The sequence below is a fragment of the Pipistrellus kuhlii genome, unplaced genomic scaffold, assembly GCF_014108245.1.
Source record: "Pipistrellus kuhlii isolate mPipKuh1 unplaced genomic scaffold, mPipKuh1.p scaffold_m20_p_18, whole genome shotgun sequence".
Classification (NCBI taxonomy): Eukaryota; Metazoa; Chordata; class Mammalia; order Chiroptera; family Vespertilionidae; genus Pipistrellus; species Pipistrellus kuhlii.
The window spans coordinates 22,367,803-22,382,812 of NW_023425493.1; the positions used below are offsets into that span (position 1 = coordinate 22,367,803).

At 45.9% G+C, this 15,010-nt stretch overlaps 1 protein-coding gene across 1 annotated transcript; it reads right to left on the bottom strand.

The window, feature by feature from the left end:
- Positions 1–2,036: 2,036 nt before the first annotated feature.
- On the bottom strand, positions 2,037–11,076 carry FASLG (Fas ligand). The gene is made up of 4 exons (XM_036442695.1): positions 9,373–11,076; positions 8,500–8,545; positions 4,281–4,337; positions 2,037–3,304 (listed from the first exon to the last, which is right to left on the bottom strand). The coding sequence occupies exons 1-4, from the start codon at positions 9,724–9,726 to the stop codon at positions 2,910–2,912; spliced, it is 852 nt and encodes a 283-aa protein (XP_036298588.1). The 5' UTR covers positions 9,727–11,076; the 3' UTR covers positions 2,037–2,909.
- Between the last annotated feature and the right edge of the window lie 3,934 nt (positions 11,077–15,010).

A 15,010-nucleotide genomic window follows, 5' to 3' on the forward strand; every position in this document is an offset into this window, starting at 1 on the left:
AAAACCTCAAACTACTGAACCAGAAGTGACTTTTTTTTTTTTTTAAGCTGTTCTTTGGGTTTAGCATTACATAAAGAAACCATGGCCGAAACTGGTTTGGCTCAGTGGATAGAGTGTCGGCCTGCAGACTGAAAGATCCCAGTCAAGGGCATGTACCTTGGTTGCTGGCACATACCCTGTAGAGGGTGTGCAAGAGGCAGCTGATCAATGATTCTCTCTCATCGATGTTTCTAACTCTCTATCCCTCTCTCTTCCTCTCTGTAAAAAATCAATTAAAAATCTATTTTTTTTAAAGGAAAAAGAAAGAAACCATGGCCGATTCCATTTTTAATGAGCATATTCAAACGTTTCAAGATTTTGACATCCTGTCTATTTCTACCGAGGTAAAAAAAAGTAAGTCAGGATCCTAAAGAAGCTGTTAACCTCTCTTCCGTAGAACCAGAACTTAAAGCATGGTGAGGTACACACCTGTCTCCAGAAAACGTCAAAGGCATTGAGCAGGGCAGAGATAAAGGTTATAAAAGTGGCAACACCAGTATGACGAGCTGATGGCACATCACACCAGCTCATCTCAGGGGGCAGAAATGGGGCCACAGGATAGGGTGAGGAGGGAACTTCTTTCCTCCTATCTTTGCATATCCTTTTAATTTTGTATAGTGAGCATACATTGCCTATTCAAATCCATCCAAAGAAGAAAACAAATTAGTGATGGGTACATAATTGATTGGCTGACTTCAGTAGATGAGTGATAAAAAATAAAATGAAACCAGTCTGTTTGTGTTATTTTTCTCCTGCAACATCCAGCTGCTAGGATGCCAGCATAGAGAAAATAGGATTTTCCCAAGAGGATTACAGTGAAGGAAACAGAATATTGGGGGTTGAGGGTCTATCCAAGATAGTGATTGTAATGACAGATGATAGAATATCAGCCAGACAGAGAGGAGTGAAAATAAAGAAGCTGATGGTTATGCAAGAAAATAATAGAGCTCATTAGTTAGAGGTCTCAATATGGTAAATATATATATTATATATATATATATATATATATATATATATATACACACACACACACACACACACACACACACACATATATATATATGTATACACACACACACAAGGCACAAATTTCGTACATAAGATGCACGAAATTTGTGCCAAGAGTAGACCTTCCTTCCCCCAGCTGCCAACACCAACTTTCTTCTGGTACCAGGGACCCAGACTTCCCTTGCAGCCCTGGCTTCATCAGGAAAGTTGTCCAGAAGGACGTCTGGTCTAATTAGCATATTATACTTTTATTATTATAGATATAGATAGATAGATAAAATGTTGAAGCAACTAAACTTGAATAATAGATTTGTGAAAATAAAATGCCTGAAATAAAATTTCAAAGGAGGTATAGTAATGTTTAACAATGACAGTCTAGAGAAGGCCATGGTAGTGGCTGAAGACAATAGGAGAAGGAAATTGGGAGTGATCTAAGTGAAAATGCAAGAACCCAGGTGTTTAGATGGATCTCTCAAGAGCAGTGACTTCTGGAGAACAAAGTGTCTCTCACAGAGTAGCTTATAAATAATGGCACATACCTTTTTTTTTTTTTTTTACATTCTACTATGTGTCAGATACTTTATGTATATATTGGCCCTTTTCTGTCTATGAGAGGTCAAGGGGCCTGCACAGTGAATACATAGCTAATAAGTGAAGGAATGAAGATTCAAACTCAGGTTATTTTAGCCCAAAGCCTGTGCCCTTTCCACTATGCCCACAGGAAAAGACAAGTTGTCATCAAACCTATGGAAAGTTGGGTGAGCTTAACCCTGGCAATAATAATAGCAATGGAAACTTTGAATAATGGGAGAGAGAGAGGGAAGAAAATACAGAGAGGGGACGAGAACCTGGCAAAGTCCTTCTCACCTAGTAAATTCTCCTTAAAGTGGTCGTAAGTCATAGTGAATTAAGAGGCCATGAAGAAATAAATACTAAGGAAAAAAGCAAAATCTTTTTGACTTCTAAAAAGTACATCCATATTGCTTATCTGTATTCTAAAATATAGTTTTTATTACATGTATTCTTTTCATTTAAAATGCACAATATATAGATATATATATAAATATTGGTTATATTATAGGAAAAAAGCATCACTAGGTATTGTCATAATCCAAGATTAGAGGACTGTCAGAGTTGGTTGCCAAGAAGCATTTGAAACCAATACCATATGTATCCCCTAATTTCCTAACATGTTCTTCCTATTTAGGTAGCTTTCCCAATCTCTCTCTCTCTCACTCACTCACTCACACATACACACACACACACACACACACACACACACACCTACAATTGCTCTGGAAACATACATGCTGTGTAGGGAATGGACTGCATCCCCCAAAGATATCCCTAGCTTTTCTGTTTCCATCACCTGGCAGCTGAGGCTATGGCTTTGGAAGGAAAAATGCTGCCACTGGGACACCAGCCTTTCAGTCTCTTGAGCTTATCATGCAAGCCTAGTCCCTTTTTCCATCCCTTGTACCTGAAAGACAGCCTCCTCTGAGGTAGACAGTAGACCCACCGCAGGAGGTGAGTTATAAGGTGTCCTTTGCAATGTGCCCAAACACGCTTGGCCTCTGCAGCTGAATGTAGACCACCCTGGTAGCTGCTTTGCCCCATTTTGCATGTGGACATGCAGCCCAGAGTGCTATGTTCATCAGCTTTCTTCCTCCTCCTGTCTGGCTCATGGATGTTGGGAGTGAGATGAGGAACCATAGACCTGCTGGACTCTGTGGCCTCAGAACCCTCTTGGTTTATGTCTTCTCACCTGACCTCAAGTGGGCTTTAGAAGACCCTCTTTCAAGACAGCATTCTCAGCGCCTGTATCAAGGAGCCATGATGGAGAGAATCCCAAAGTGCTTTTCTTAGAGCTTATATAAGCCAAAAAATGTTTTAGACTCTTCAAAATTGACCAGAGAGTACTCAGACACATTAACATATAAGTGGTCAGCACTGGTGAGATTGAACACCGCACCCAGGTAGCTGCTACGGGCCCACATCTGGCCGATGGTGCAGTAGTCCATCATCTTCTCCTCCATCAGCACCAGGTCCTTGGGATACTGCAGGTTCCTCATATAGACCTTGTGGTTCAGGGGCTGTTTCTTGCAGGACTGACCCCGGAAGTATATTTTGGAATACACGAAGTACAGCCCAGTGTCATTGATCACTAGGCTGCTCTTCTTATACTTCACCCCAGAGATCAGGGCAATTCCATAGGTGTCTTCCCATTCCAGAGGAATGGATCTTGAGTCGGGCTTGCCTAAAACCAAGTCAGAGAGGAGCTTTTAGCCAGAGATGCCCATGCACCCTACAAACTAAGCTTCCAAGGCAAAACTATGGACCTGTATTTCCTGGAGCAAGAGGGTTTTTTTGTTTGTTTGTTTGTGGGTTTGTTTGTTTGTTTGTGTGTGTGTGTGTGTGTGTGTGTGTGTTGTGTGTGTGTGTGTGTGTGTGTGTGTGTGTGTGTGTGTGTTTTAACCAAAATGACATAGCCCCCATAGAGCTGGCCAACAGGTCAGACTCACCCATCACTAAATTCCTCCTTAGACACACAATGGGACAATAATATGTAATCTTAACCAATTGTAGTAAGAAGTTAATGAGAGGAGCTTGGCTCTCTGGACACATGTTCTATGATCTTCAGAAATAGAAGGTTAGGCTCTAGGGTCCTTTCATGAGGGAAAAAGCCAAATCAAAGGAACTCTACAGATCTAAAGTTGGAAAGGACCTTAGAGACCCAACTTCTCACCTGCAGTCCCCCTCTTTGGGCTGAAGCCCCCTTTCCTCTGTGTCCCCACAACATCATGCACACGCCTTACGCAGAGAACGCTCTCCAGTATTGAAGTGATGACCTGTGTATCCATTTCCCTATTGTATTTTAGGCTTCTTGAAGGCAGGAAGCATGTATTGTTTCTTTCTCACCACGTCCCGAAGGCTCGGCACATACACAGGTGCCTGCTCTATAAAAGCCTGCTCCTGGGCTGGATCATTCTGCCTAAATAATCCCAGGGACAGAGGCACACACGGTCTGTGATACTCATTCACTTCTCGGGTGTGTATGACCTTCCCACAGGGACTGCCCCTCCCACATCACTATCAATCATTTCACTCCACAACACAACCACAGACTGGAAGCCCACCTGTGCCAGGCCTGGGCCTCTCCTCCACTGATCACCTCCCTCAAAACACAGCAATGCTGTTCTACTTTCTGCCTCTTTCACCTTCCCGATACACACCTGTCAAATGGGCCACTTTCCTCTGTTCCCCTTTTCCAGAGGCTGGATTGGAGTGATCTGTATCGTAGAGAGATGAGATATAGAGGTAAAAATGAGATGTTGACTATTCTTTTGGTGGAATTCTAAACAGGGCATTTAAATAAAAGAGATTTTTTAAAAAAGCATAAATAGCAACAGTAGGACACATATTAATGCAAATCCAAACTGTGGAATTCATCATCCCTGTATTACAGACTCGGAGAGGTAAAAAACAAACCAAAATTAAGGCAGACATAGGCGTGTTATACTGTTACAATAAAATGACATTCATTAACAATTTTATTCACTCGTTAGAAGCTGTCATATCAGTTACTGCAGTTAGAACGTGCCACAACCCTTTCAGGCAGAGATCCCAGCCCCACCTCGCAGCAGATGACAAAATGAGCTTAGAAGTTGGGTGGCTTGTCCAAGAAGCCCCGGCGACTCAGGGTCAGAGTGGGACTGACACTGGGGAATCCTGACTCCCAATCCAGGACTCTTTCTGCTCTGGCTTTACTGTTCCTAAGACTCAGCAGGCCAGAGGATGGAGAGCACTACTAATTCCCCTCCTGGCTGCTAGGTGTTCCCCCAAAAAGCATCCTATAACCTGCCCTAAATGAATTATCCTAAGGTTCAAAGAGCTTGAATGGGTTCATAGAACGTACAATTGTGTATGGTTCCCCTAGGCCTCCTGATATGACCTGAACATGCCCAGCTCTCTGTCTCTGTGCCTTCGCTCATGTTGTTTCTTCTACCCAGAATGCCCTTCCAAACAGATCTCTATGTTAAGTTGCTATCAACCCTATAAATACCATAGAAAATACCTCTTTCTTTGGGGTACCCTCCCAAGCCTTTTTAATCAAATAGGATTTTCCCCTCCCATAATCATGCTGTCTTCACCTCTCTTATCAACTTGGACACCCACCCCTTTTCTGTGAAAACCTTGTAACTCGTCTAACTCTCTCAAATAAATGGTAAACTCCTTATGACAGGTCTAATCCACCAGAGTACTCAGCTCAGTTTCTAACACAGGGCATGGTGACCAGTAAATGATTGCTAAGTTAAATTGAGAAGTTAAAATAAAGAACAGATCTCAAAACAAGACACTACTTCTCTAATTTCAAATATTTAACTGAATAGAGCTATAGAGCTACCACATGAATTGAGCTAAGACACTGGAGAGTCTTAGAAAGGTGCATGACAAGGCCCTAACAACTGAGAAGGTTGCCTGAGCTCCCACTACCTCTGCAGCCACCCAAGATTACCCAATATGAATGAGGTGCTAGTGAACAGGAAAGGCAAAGCTGACTCTTGCCTGTATTCCTGAACCACAAGCCATCTGTGCAGCTGATCTGGCTTTAGGCCATGTTCTGACAGGAAATGGTGCATATCTTTATAGCCCTCAGGGAGCCTTGTATGGTAAGTTCTCATAGAAAGCATTCAGCAAGATTACCTGCTGGACGAATAATGGAACAAGGAAACTAGATATATATCCCATACTTTGGTGATGACTGTTTCCTGCCCCAGGATCTTTACACGTAGTTCTCACTGCTGAAACGCTTTCCCTTATCCTTTCACTGCACTACACACACACACTCTCTCTCTCACTCACAATCACAAGACCTCCTCGGGACTTTCCAGATCACTCTGCCTTAGGCACACTCAGCACACTTTGGAAAGATATGGTTTATTTGCCCGCTTTGGTTTAGCTTCTCGGGCTTGCTTCAAGCTCCATGAGGGTAGGCCCCTCATCTCTCATGTTCTCAGTGATCACCCCCGACCCAGCACCATAGGAAGCACATAGGAAGCACCCCAAGAACATTTGTGAATGAATAAAAGAGGTAATGAATAACTGTGGCAAAATGGAAAATGAAAAAGAAGGACATAAGGAAGCTTAGTGCCGCCCAGCAGGAATCAGTTACCATGCTAAAATATAAATTCTTCCAGTTCTTTGCTGAGAACATAAAGATATAAAAATATGCATATATGTAGCCAATATTAAACTAACTTGTGTTTTTACCTAACACTATAAACTGCACACTCTCCATGGCATTAAGTGTCCTTCTAATATATGATTTTTAGCTGCTGTTTATTATGCTGTCATCTCAATATACCATGGTGTATTCAACTAATCTCCTATTAAGAGGCATTTACATTTCTCTTGAATTATTTATTACAAATAGCCTTCTAAAGAAGTGATGAACATCCTTGTACAGTTCTCACTGTTTTCTAAAGATAAATTCTTTGTGATAAGACTACAAGGTAAATTAACAATTTTGATCCTTTGATATATGTTTCTAAACTGCTCTTCAGAAAAGGGATAGTAATTTATAGGCTGCTGGCTGTCCATCATGTTTAAGCAGCCCCTTTCTCTCATTGCTTCCCAGCTGGCTTTTTTTAACTTTTCTTAATTTGATGGATGAAAATGGGTATCTCTTGTTTTAATTTGCATCTCTTATTAGTAAAGTTGCTCATTTGATTTCCATGTGATAATTAACCAATTTTGGTCCATCTGGGTTGATCTGGAGAAGATGATTGTTTTGGGGTTGGCAGACCTGACTCATCTGCTTGCTTGACTGTTAATCACTAAAACCACTCCAGGGAGTGAGGAAAAGGTGAGTAATTAGGTACCTGTTTCACCAGCAACATTCCACTAATTTTCAAATCTATGTCATTTTTTTTAGACATAGAGGCTTTGTTTTTTCTAGCAAATATTTCAACACTGCTTGTGCCCATCTGGACTTTCTTACCCTCAGGGACTTGGACCCAGAGCTGGGGACCGGAGCCTCCTGAGGTTGGCTCCTACATTCCAGGCAGTAGGTGATTTGGATCAACTGAGCGGGCACTTTCTGAGGAATGGGGTCCCCTTACTGACTGGCCAGTGCTGCCTTATGTTTCTTCCCAATTTCTAATAAGATTTACTTACTGTCTTCCCAGAGGCATCTTTCTTGCCATCTTTATTTCTTATTTCATAATCATCACAGAGAGATGGGTGTTGCCTTATTTCACGAGGTATCAGTCCATATACTGGAAAGCCCTGTAGTTCCACACCAGTGGTTTGGGGCACGTGACCTAATCTGCCTGGTGTTTTGTCCCTCTTCTGAAAAATGAGATGCCTGGACCAGATGCTGTCTTAGCTCCCTTCCTATTCTTATCATATCTAAAGGTTCATAAACCCTAGGCTCACCTATCTGCCTTAAATCTGTCTGTCCACAGTTTCCAAAACTATGTCCTGAAAGGTGATGAGAAATGTTCAACATTTCTCCTTCCTCCTGTCCTGGATCTCACACAAAGGATTTTCCTTTATTATTATTTTTAAAAATATGTTTTTACTGATTTCAGAGAGAGAAAGGGAGAGAGAGAGAGAGAGAAACATCAATGATGAGAGAGAATCATTGATTGGCTGCCTCCTGCACACCCCACACTGGAGATTGAGCCTGCAACTCGGTCATGTGCCCGGACGAGGAACCGAACCAAGAACTCCTGATTCATAGTTTGACACTTAACCACGGAGCCGTGCCAGCCAGGCCTTTCCTTTATCATTGAAGTGAGTTCACAATGACCTCTGTGGTTGAAGCTGGACCACCCTTTGAATAATGGCTGACATCTTCCCCCAATCTTTCTAGTGATTGCAAAAGAATCACCCTAATGTAGATGATTGGTTTCCCACTTTTAAAAGCTTCAGTACATCCTATGAAATGCTTTAACTAAAGCTTGACTGTTGATTAATCTCTTAGGTAATTTAAAGAGAAGACCTTTCCTAGAAACATATCTCTCTCTCTCTCTCTCTCTCTCTCTCTCTCTCTCTCCTTCTTCACCTCCCCCCACCACCTCTCTGGGGAGTTACAGCCACCACCCTGTGCCTGGGGCCCAGGAGGCCTGAGGCAGGAGACTGCCCTGGAGCCAGCTGCTCAGGGGGCAAAGATCCAGGGTTGAAAAGGTGTGTGTCTCTTCCCAAAGTCAAGTAGAAGTTATTTTTAATTGTGTGCAGTTCTCAGATAGACTTATTTTGAATAACTAACTTGACTTCATAGTTGAAGGCAGCTCAAGGAACCAAAAGGACCAGAGATTCAGAGTCAGCCAGGATTCCTATTGCAGTAAAATGTGTCCGAGAATGGATGCAATTCACAGCCTTCCACCCACAGGGCCAGCTCTGAGGACCATCTTGAGAAACTCAATGTGCATGTAGAAAAGGACTCACCCACTTGCTTCTCCAAAGATGATTCCATATGCCTTTGGCTGGAATACTGACAAAGAGAAAGAGAAAATTCATATAATAAATATAAAGTTCTCTAAGCAAAGGAGGCAGAATTGCTAAATATACCAGGCTCGGAGAAGGCATCTACACACCTCACAGCCTCTCGTACCTCGGACTTTGGCCGAGCAGCTGTGTCTCCCTGTGCCTCAGCTGTGTGATTTAGCATACTTCTGATATTTTAAACTCTTTTAAAAATTTTTTTTTTTTAGTTTGGCCATTTGCACAAATTCACTTCTAATTGATACTCAGCGCTCCTTTTCCTGAGTCACTAAGGTCGTGGCTCACCAGGCTGCCTTGCTATCTCAGGAAGGAAGAATGTAGCTGCAGCCTCTCATGACCCTTTCTTTACATGATAAAAAATATTCCTTTTGCCGGGACCGGTTTAGCTCAATGGATAGAGCGTCGGCTTGGGGACTGAAGGGACCCAGGTTCGATTCCGGTCAAGGGCATGTACCTTGGTTGCGGGCATATCCCCAGTAGGGGTGTGCAAGAGGCGACTGATTGATGACTCTCTCTCATCGATGTTTCTAACTTTCTATCTCTATCCCTTCCTCTCTGTACAAAATCAATAAAATATATTTTAAAAAATCAATAAAATATTTTTAAAAAATATTCCTTTTACTTATATGAGCCCCCAGTTCTCTGTCTGTAGCATAGAATGGCTAAGATGATCCACCTCGAGGGCGGGGATAAAGGGCGGAAGAGCACTTTGCAAGGAAGACCGTGGTCCGCGTGTGGACCAGGGCAGCCTGACACCGTCCACCGCGCGGAGCTGTCTCAGCCCAGCACTCGGGCCCCAGCAAGCCCAGCACTTACCTCTCTGAGCTCGGCCAGCTCCTTCTGCAAGTGGAACAGCTGAAACATCCCCAGCCCCAGCGCAACCAGGGCCACCAGGATCATGAAAAACATCACAAGGAGACACAGGCCTGGGTTGTGGTCCCTCTTCTTCAGAGGTGGCAGTGGCAGTGGAGGCAGGGGTGGCAGTGGCAGTGGTAGTGGTGGTGGTGGTGGTGGTGGTGGTGGCGGCGGCGGCGGTGGCCTCCTCTGACCAGGTCTTCTAGGCACCGAGGAGGGACAGGGGAGTACTGTCCCTGGAGGAGTCCAAGGGGAGGGGGCGCTGCTGTCCACCCAGTAGATTTGGGGGTACGGGTAGTTCAGGGGCTGCTGCATGGCAGCCACAGACTCGAGCCGCCCCCTGCAAAGGGCGTGCGTCCTTCTCAATCCCTGGAGTCCAGGTGTTACGGAGGGAGCATCTGCTGCTGACTGCTCGAGAGGAAGGAGTCGGCGCCTTCTTTATAGAGTTTCCATGGTCAAGGGCAACACCTCTCTTGTTCTCTCTCAGCTTCTCACAGAGACACCCACTCACTTTGCATCTGAAGCTGAGAACCCTCAGGAAGCTCAGCGCAAACCCCGGGAAGTTTCCACCCACAATTTTCTGATGAAAGCCCGCACTGCCCAATGGCTGCGCCCGAGAGGCTGGCGGGAGGCTGGGCGGGCCCTGCGAGCAGGTAGCACCAGGTGCAGGCCCGTGGCTTCAGCCACCGCCCAGCTGCGCGTGCAGTGGCCATGGGTGCAACCAGGCTCTGAGGGACACGGCGGTGGAGTTGTGGCGGGAAGCGTGGCTTTCACATCTTACCTTTTACATGAAAGTCTCATCCCCTGCTGCCATCGTCTCCCTGCACAAAGCCTTTGTACCCGACCTTCCAAAGCACCGTCATTTACAGTGAAACACCTGCCCCACCCACTGGCCAGAGAGTCCACCCGAGGTTGCAAACCAGGAGCCCATATGCCTTATGGAACCCACAGACCTGCTTTGCTTGTGCCTCACAATGGTTTTTTCTTTTCACTGGTTGTCCCTTTATCGAATGGGGAATACTTCATAATAAACATCTATTTTCTCTTCTGTTTTTGAACATTAGAATGTGGGACACCCTGAAGGCCATCTCTGCAAATGCAATCAGCAGGATCTGGGCACCAGCTGCCTTCCCACTCCCCCACCCTCACCCCCCACCCCATGAGACATATTCTTCAGGCTGCCCAGCCTGCACCCCTCCTCGCCATGGCCAATGCCTTCCTGGTCTCCGGAGGCGTTCCTGTTTGCTGGGGCTGTTATGGCTGGCAGGTGAAATGCAGGCTGCCCAGTTCAATTTGAATTTCAGATCAACAGTCAGTAATGTGTAGGGTAAATAGGTCCTAAATATCACATGGAATATATGTTTTAAAAAGTATTCATTGAGTATGTGAAATTCAAACTGAACTGATTGTCCTACTTATTTGTTTGTTTTTTAGTAAAGAGGGCAACTCTACCTGGACTGGCTCTACCTTTCCTCTGGCCTCAGGTACCACTTATGTGCCATTAACTTCCAAGTTCAGCTTTGATAACAGACTTCCTATAAACCATATAAACCTCCCACAATCTCTTACTTTCCATTCTACAGGAGGGCCCTGCTTTAGCTTCTCCATCATGCTTTGGCATTTCCATGACTATCATTCTGGCTCTCCCCCTGTACCAAACCAATGCCAAACCTGCCACATTCTGCCCTCCCACCCCTCCCTGTACAACCTGTATCACCCGAGGTCACTCTTTCTGGCGACAACGTCAACTCCTCTCTCCCTCTCTCCCAACATTTAACTAGTCACCCAGGACAACTGGTTTTCTCTGAGACCTGTCTCTCACATCACACCTTCTCCACTCCCGTTCTTCCTGCTGCTATTTTTGTTTTTAATCTCTCACCTGAAATACTGCCATGGCACCCTAACTGGTCACTCTGCCACCAGCTGTTCCCAAACCCAAGTCTGCCTGCAAAATGCTGCATGGAAGGTGTTTTAAAAAACAAATTTAGTTCACTCACTCCCTTGCCCAAACCTTCTGTTGAGAGGTTCAATTCCAGTGGTATATTCATCATGTAACAACTTTCTAAATAGAGTCTTGTTCTGGGCTCTTATTTCCATTTCATTGGTTTGTTTCTGTATCCCAGGACCAGGGCCACACAGTTTTCACAAACATGGTTTTGTAGAATGTTACAAGAGCTAGTTATGGCAAAGCTCCTCTTTTTCACTCACTCTTCTTTTTCAAATTGATTTGGCTACTTAATTATATTTATTCTCTCCTGAATGGATTAGGACAAAATAGTATCAAGTTCCTAAAATGTTCTAGAGCACTATTAACTGTAATTGTAGTAGTTTGGGGAAGGGTTATTTTTACAGTATTTTTTTCCTTTAGATTTTTCACGACCTTGTTTTCTCACTTAAGTAGGTAGATAGTCACCACTTGCTTTATGCTTTAATTTGATCTCTTGTGTCCAAGCGAGTGGCGACTTTGATATCCTTCTGTGGTCTGGATGGATGAGTTGGGGCATAAGCTATGAAGCATCATTCTTGTTCCTCCAAGTTACACTAGGTTGAGGGGTGAAACCAAGAGAGTGAGGATGATGGTGGCAATGGGGTCAAAATGATCCCTCAGCCCCACCCCTCAAAACAGGATGATCAGATCCAAGATACTCCTCTTCTTGCCCTGCCCCTGTGGATCACTGGGAGGCTGGTCAGGAAAGCAGAAGCCACTCCAAATATGAAGAGTAAGGAAAGGGTTAATACTGGGAGTGAAGGCTGCACAAGCAAAGGTCAGGGAGGTCACTGAAATGCAAAACCTCTCAAGTGGTGATTCTCAGGAGGATATGGCAAAGCTCAAGAAACACACCCTACCGCCTGTGTGGTCTCCCATGTGCCTTTCAGCAGCGGCCTTGAACAATGGCTCCTCCTCTTCCACCTTCCAATCTCATGCAATTGCCACCCCACTGACAGGACCCAATCAGGATCCCACTGGCCAGGGCACGTAGAAATGGTGATATAAAGGCTCCTGGGACAGGGAAAGCACTGGGCACTGACAAACTATATGTGGCACACTATCTGTCTTGTTCAAGGGTGCAATCTCAACCAATACACAGTGACTGAATAATCAAGGCAGAAGGGTCCCAGGTCAGGAACAGGACTGTTGGGGGAGTGGGGGATGGAAAATTCTTCCACAACCTCAGTCAGTGATGAGATGTGCCCCATCTCCTGACACTCTGCAGGTGCTGTGGCCTGCTGCTGACTTTAATATATTGTGGAAGCTTGACAACATTCACGTAGAAATCTGGCCATGTTGGTCTGCTGTGTCAAACAACACTCTTGCGGCTCACCATCACCTTGGGAATGGAATCTGAACTCTTCATCGTGACTTCTAAGCCTCTGCATGATCTGGGCTCTTCCTAACTCTACGACTTACCTCATTCTACCCTCTACCACACTGTGGCCACATGGGCCTTTCCGTTCAACCAAACGTGGCAAGCACTTGCCCACCTGAGGGCCTCTGCCTAAGATGCTGCGGTTCCACATCTAGACTGATGTTGGAGACACTCCATAAATATCTGCTGTTACTCAAATAAGTGATCATTTTGACCCCATTGCCACTGTCATCCTCACTCTCTTGATTTCACATGGTGTAACGGAGACACAAGAGCGATGCTGCATAGCTTATTTCCCAACTCATTCTTCCAGACTACACACATCCTCCAAAAGGTCCCACAACCTGTGTGCATTTCAGCCAAAATTCTAACCCTGAGAGACCACAGGATGAGAGTGATTACGAAGCAAGAATGCTCAGGGAACCCTGAGAGCAGCACCCCGGAGCCCACCAGCAGGGCAGCGAGGAAGTGGGGTGGGGTGTGAGACACACCCCAAACACCATCTTTTAAGACTGGAAATGCCTGATCTTGTGGGCTCTTTCATGAACCCCCTTCTTGATGTTTGAAACACTTCAATGCATAAACATGTGTCATGGTGGGTTTGTGGGAAAGCCAGATGCACCAAAGACAGGCTGAAATGTCAAAGTCGTTGTTCTAATCACCCACTGTTTCCTCTGAGTGTCTGGCAGATGTTGGTCAAGGCTGTGCAGCTGGATGCCTCGAGAGCTCCCCACCCTCGGGTCCCACAGCCATTGGCCAGCAGAAAGGGGACAGCCAGCCTCGGCCTGGTAAGTGAAGAGCGCTAGGCCGCACCTGTTTGTTATCTCACAAATGAGATACTTGCCCCTGAGCCTGGTTTGCAAACCAGCTGCAGCTGTCTCACCAGCCCAGAATCTCAACGCTAGAGTGCTGTGGTCACCCTATCATGGCTATTCCTCACCGATGAGGACCTGAGCTCCACAGCAGTAAGAGGAATCCCCGAAGCTCACAGCCGCTGTCTGGAATAGTCAGGAAGAACACCAGTCCTGTCTCCTCCTACTGCCCCTCCCCACACACGTGAAACACCTGGACATGCCCTGGCACACTCGCTGCCTCCCGGGGCAGGGGTGGACCCTGTCTGAGTCAGCCTCTGCTCTGCAGACACCTGGCCCAGGAGCACCGGACCCCACGGTGCATCCATCCTTGCACGCCTCACCTCACAGATGAAGGCGACTGCCCTGTGAAGAAAGGGGCACTCTTCCGGGGCCTGCTTGGGCTCCATTCCTCAAGGCAGGGATTCCAGGAAGGGAGCAAAAGGCATGCAGTTTCCTTCCCCTGGCAGCTCTGAATTAACTCACCGCATGGCTCCGCGTTTCCTCATCCCCGCACAGCAAATGCTTCTCTACACTCTACACCTGCACCTTGCCGCACGCATGCGTGCGCACACGTGTGTGTGTGTGTGTGTGTGTGTGTGTGTGTGTGTGACCTTCTGCAAAGGCCCCGCTCACTCTCCCTGGGCTCTGGCTAACAAGGCCGGAGGAAGGGCCTGGAGAGGGTTGGAGCAAAGAATAAGGACCCAGTAACTATGGTCCCTAAAGAGTCTGATCCCCCAACACACCTTCTGGTTCTATTTCAGCTTTTCAGCTCCCACTCCCCAGAGTGAGGCACAGGATGGGTGGGAAACTGCGGAAGCAGCAGGCGGCAGGAACCACTTCCTTTCACAGAGGTCTTGGGGTTGACGCTACGTGTCCTGGCTTCTCTGCTCAGAATCTCTTCTCCCACTTTACAGATGCACATTTTCTACATTCTCCACTTTTCACATTCTCCTGCACCTCCTGGTGGGAGAGATGCCTGTGTTCACAATCATGGGAGTGAGAACTGATATCAATCTTAACACAGGTCATCTGTTCATTCATTCATTCATTCATTCCCTCTGCACGTACCATGTGGCCCGGGTCAGGCAGGGACGCTGCCTTGGCTCTAGGCACAGTGTGATCATCCAGTGTAAACCACTCACTGTCCAGGAAGTCTGAGATAAAAGACCTTCCCCAACTCCACTGAGCACAGCATATCACTGCCTTCTTTTCTTTAAAATGTAAGCCTAGCCGAAACCGGTTTGGCTCAGTGGATAGAGCGTCGGTCTGCGGACTGGAGGGTCCCAGGTTCGATTCCGGTCAAGGGCCTGTACCTTGGTTGTGGGCACATCCCAGTAGGGGGCATGCAGGAGGCAGTTGGTAGATGTTTCTAGCTCT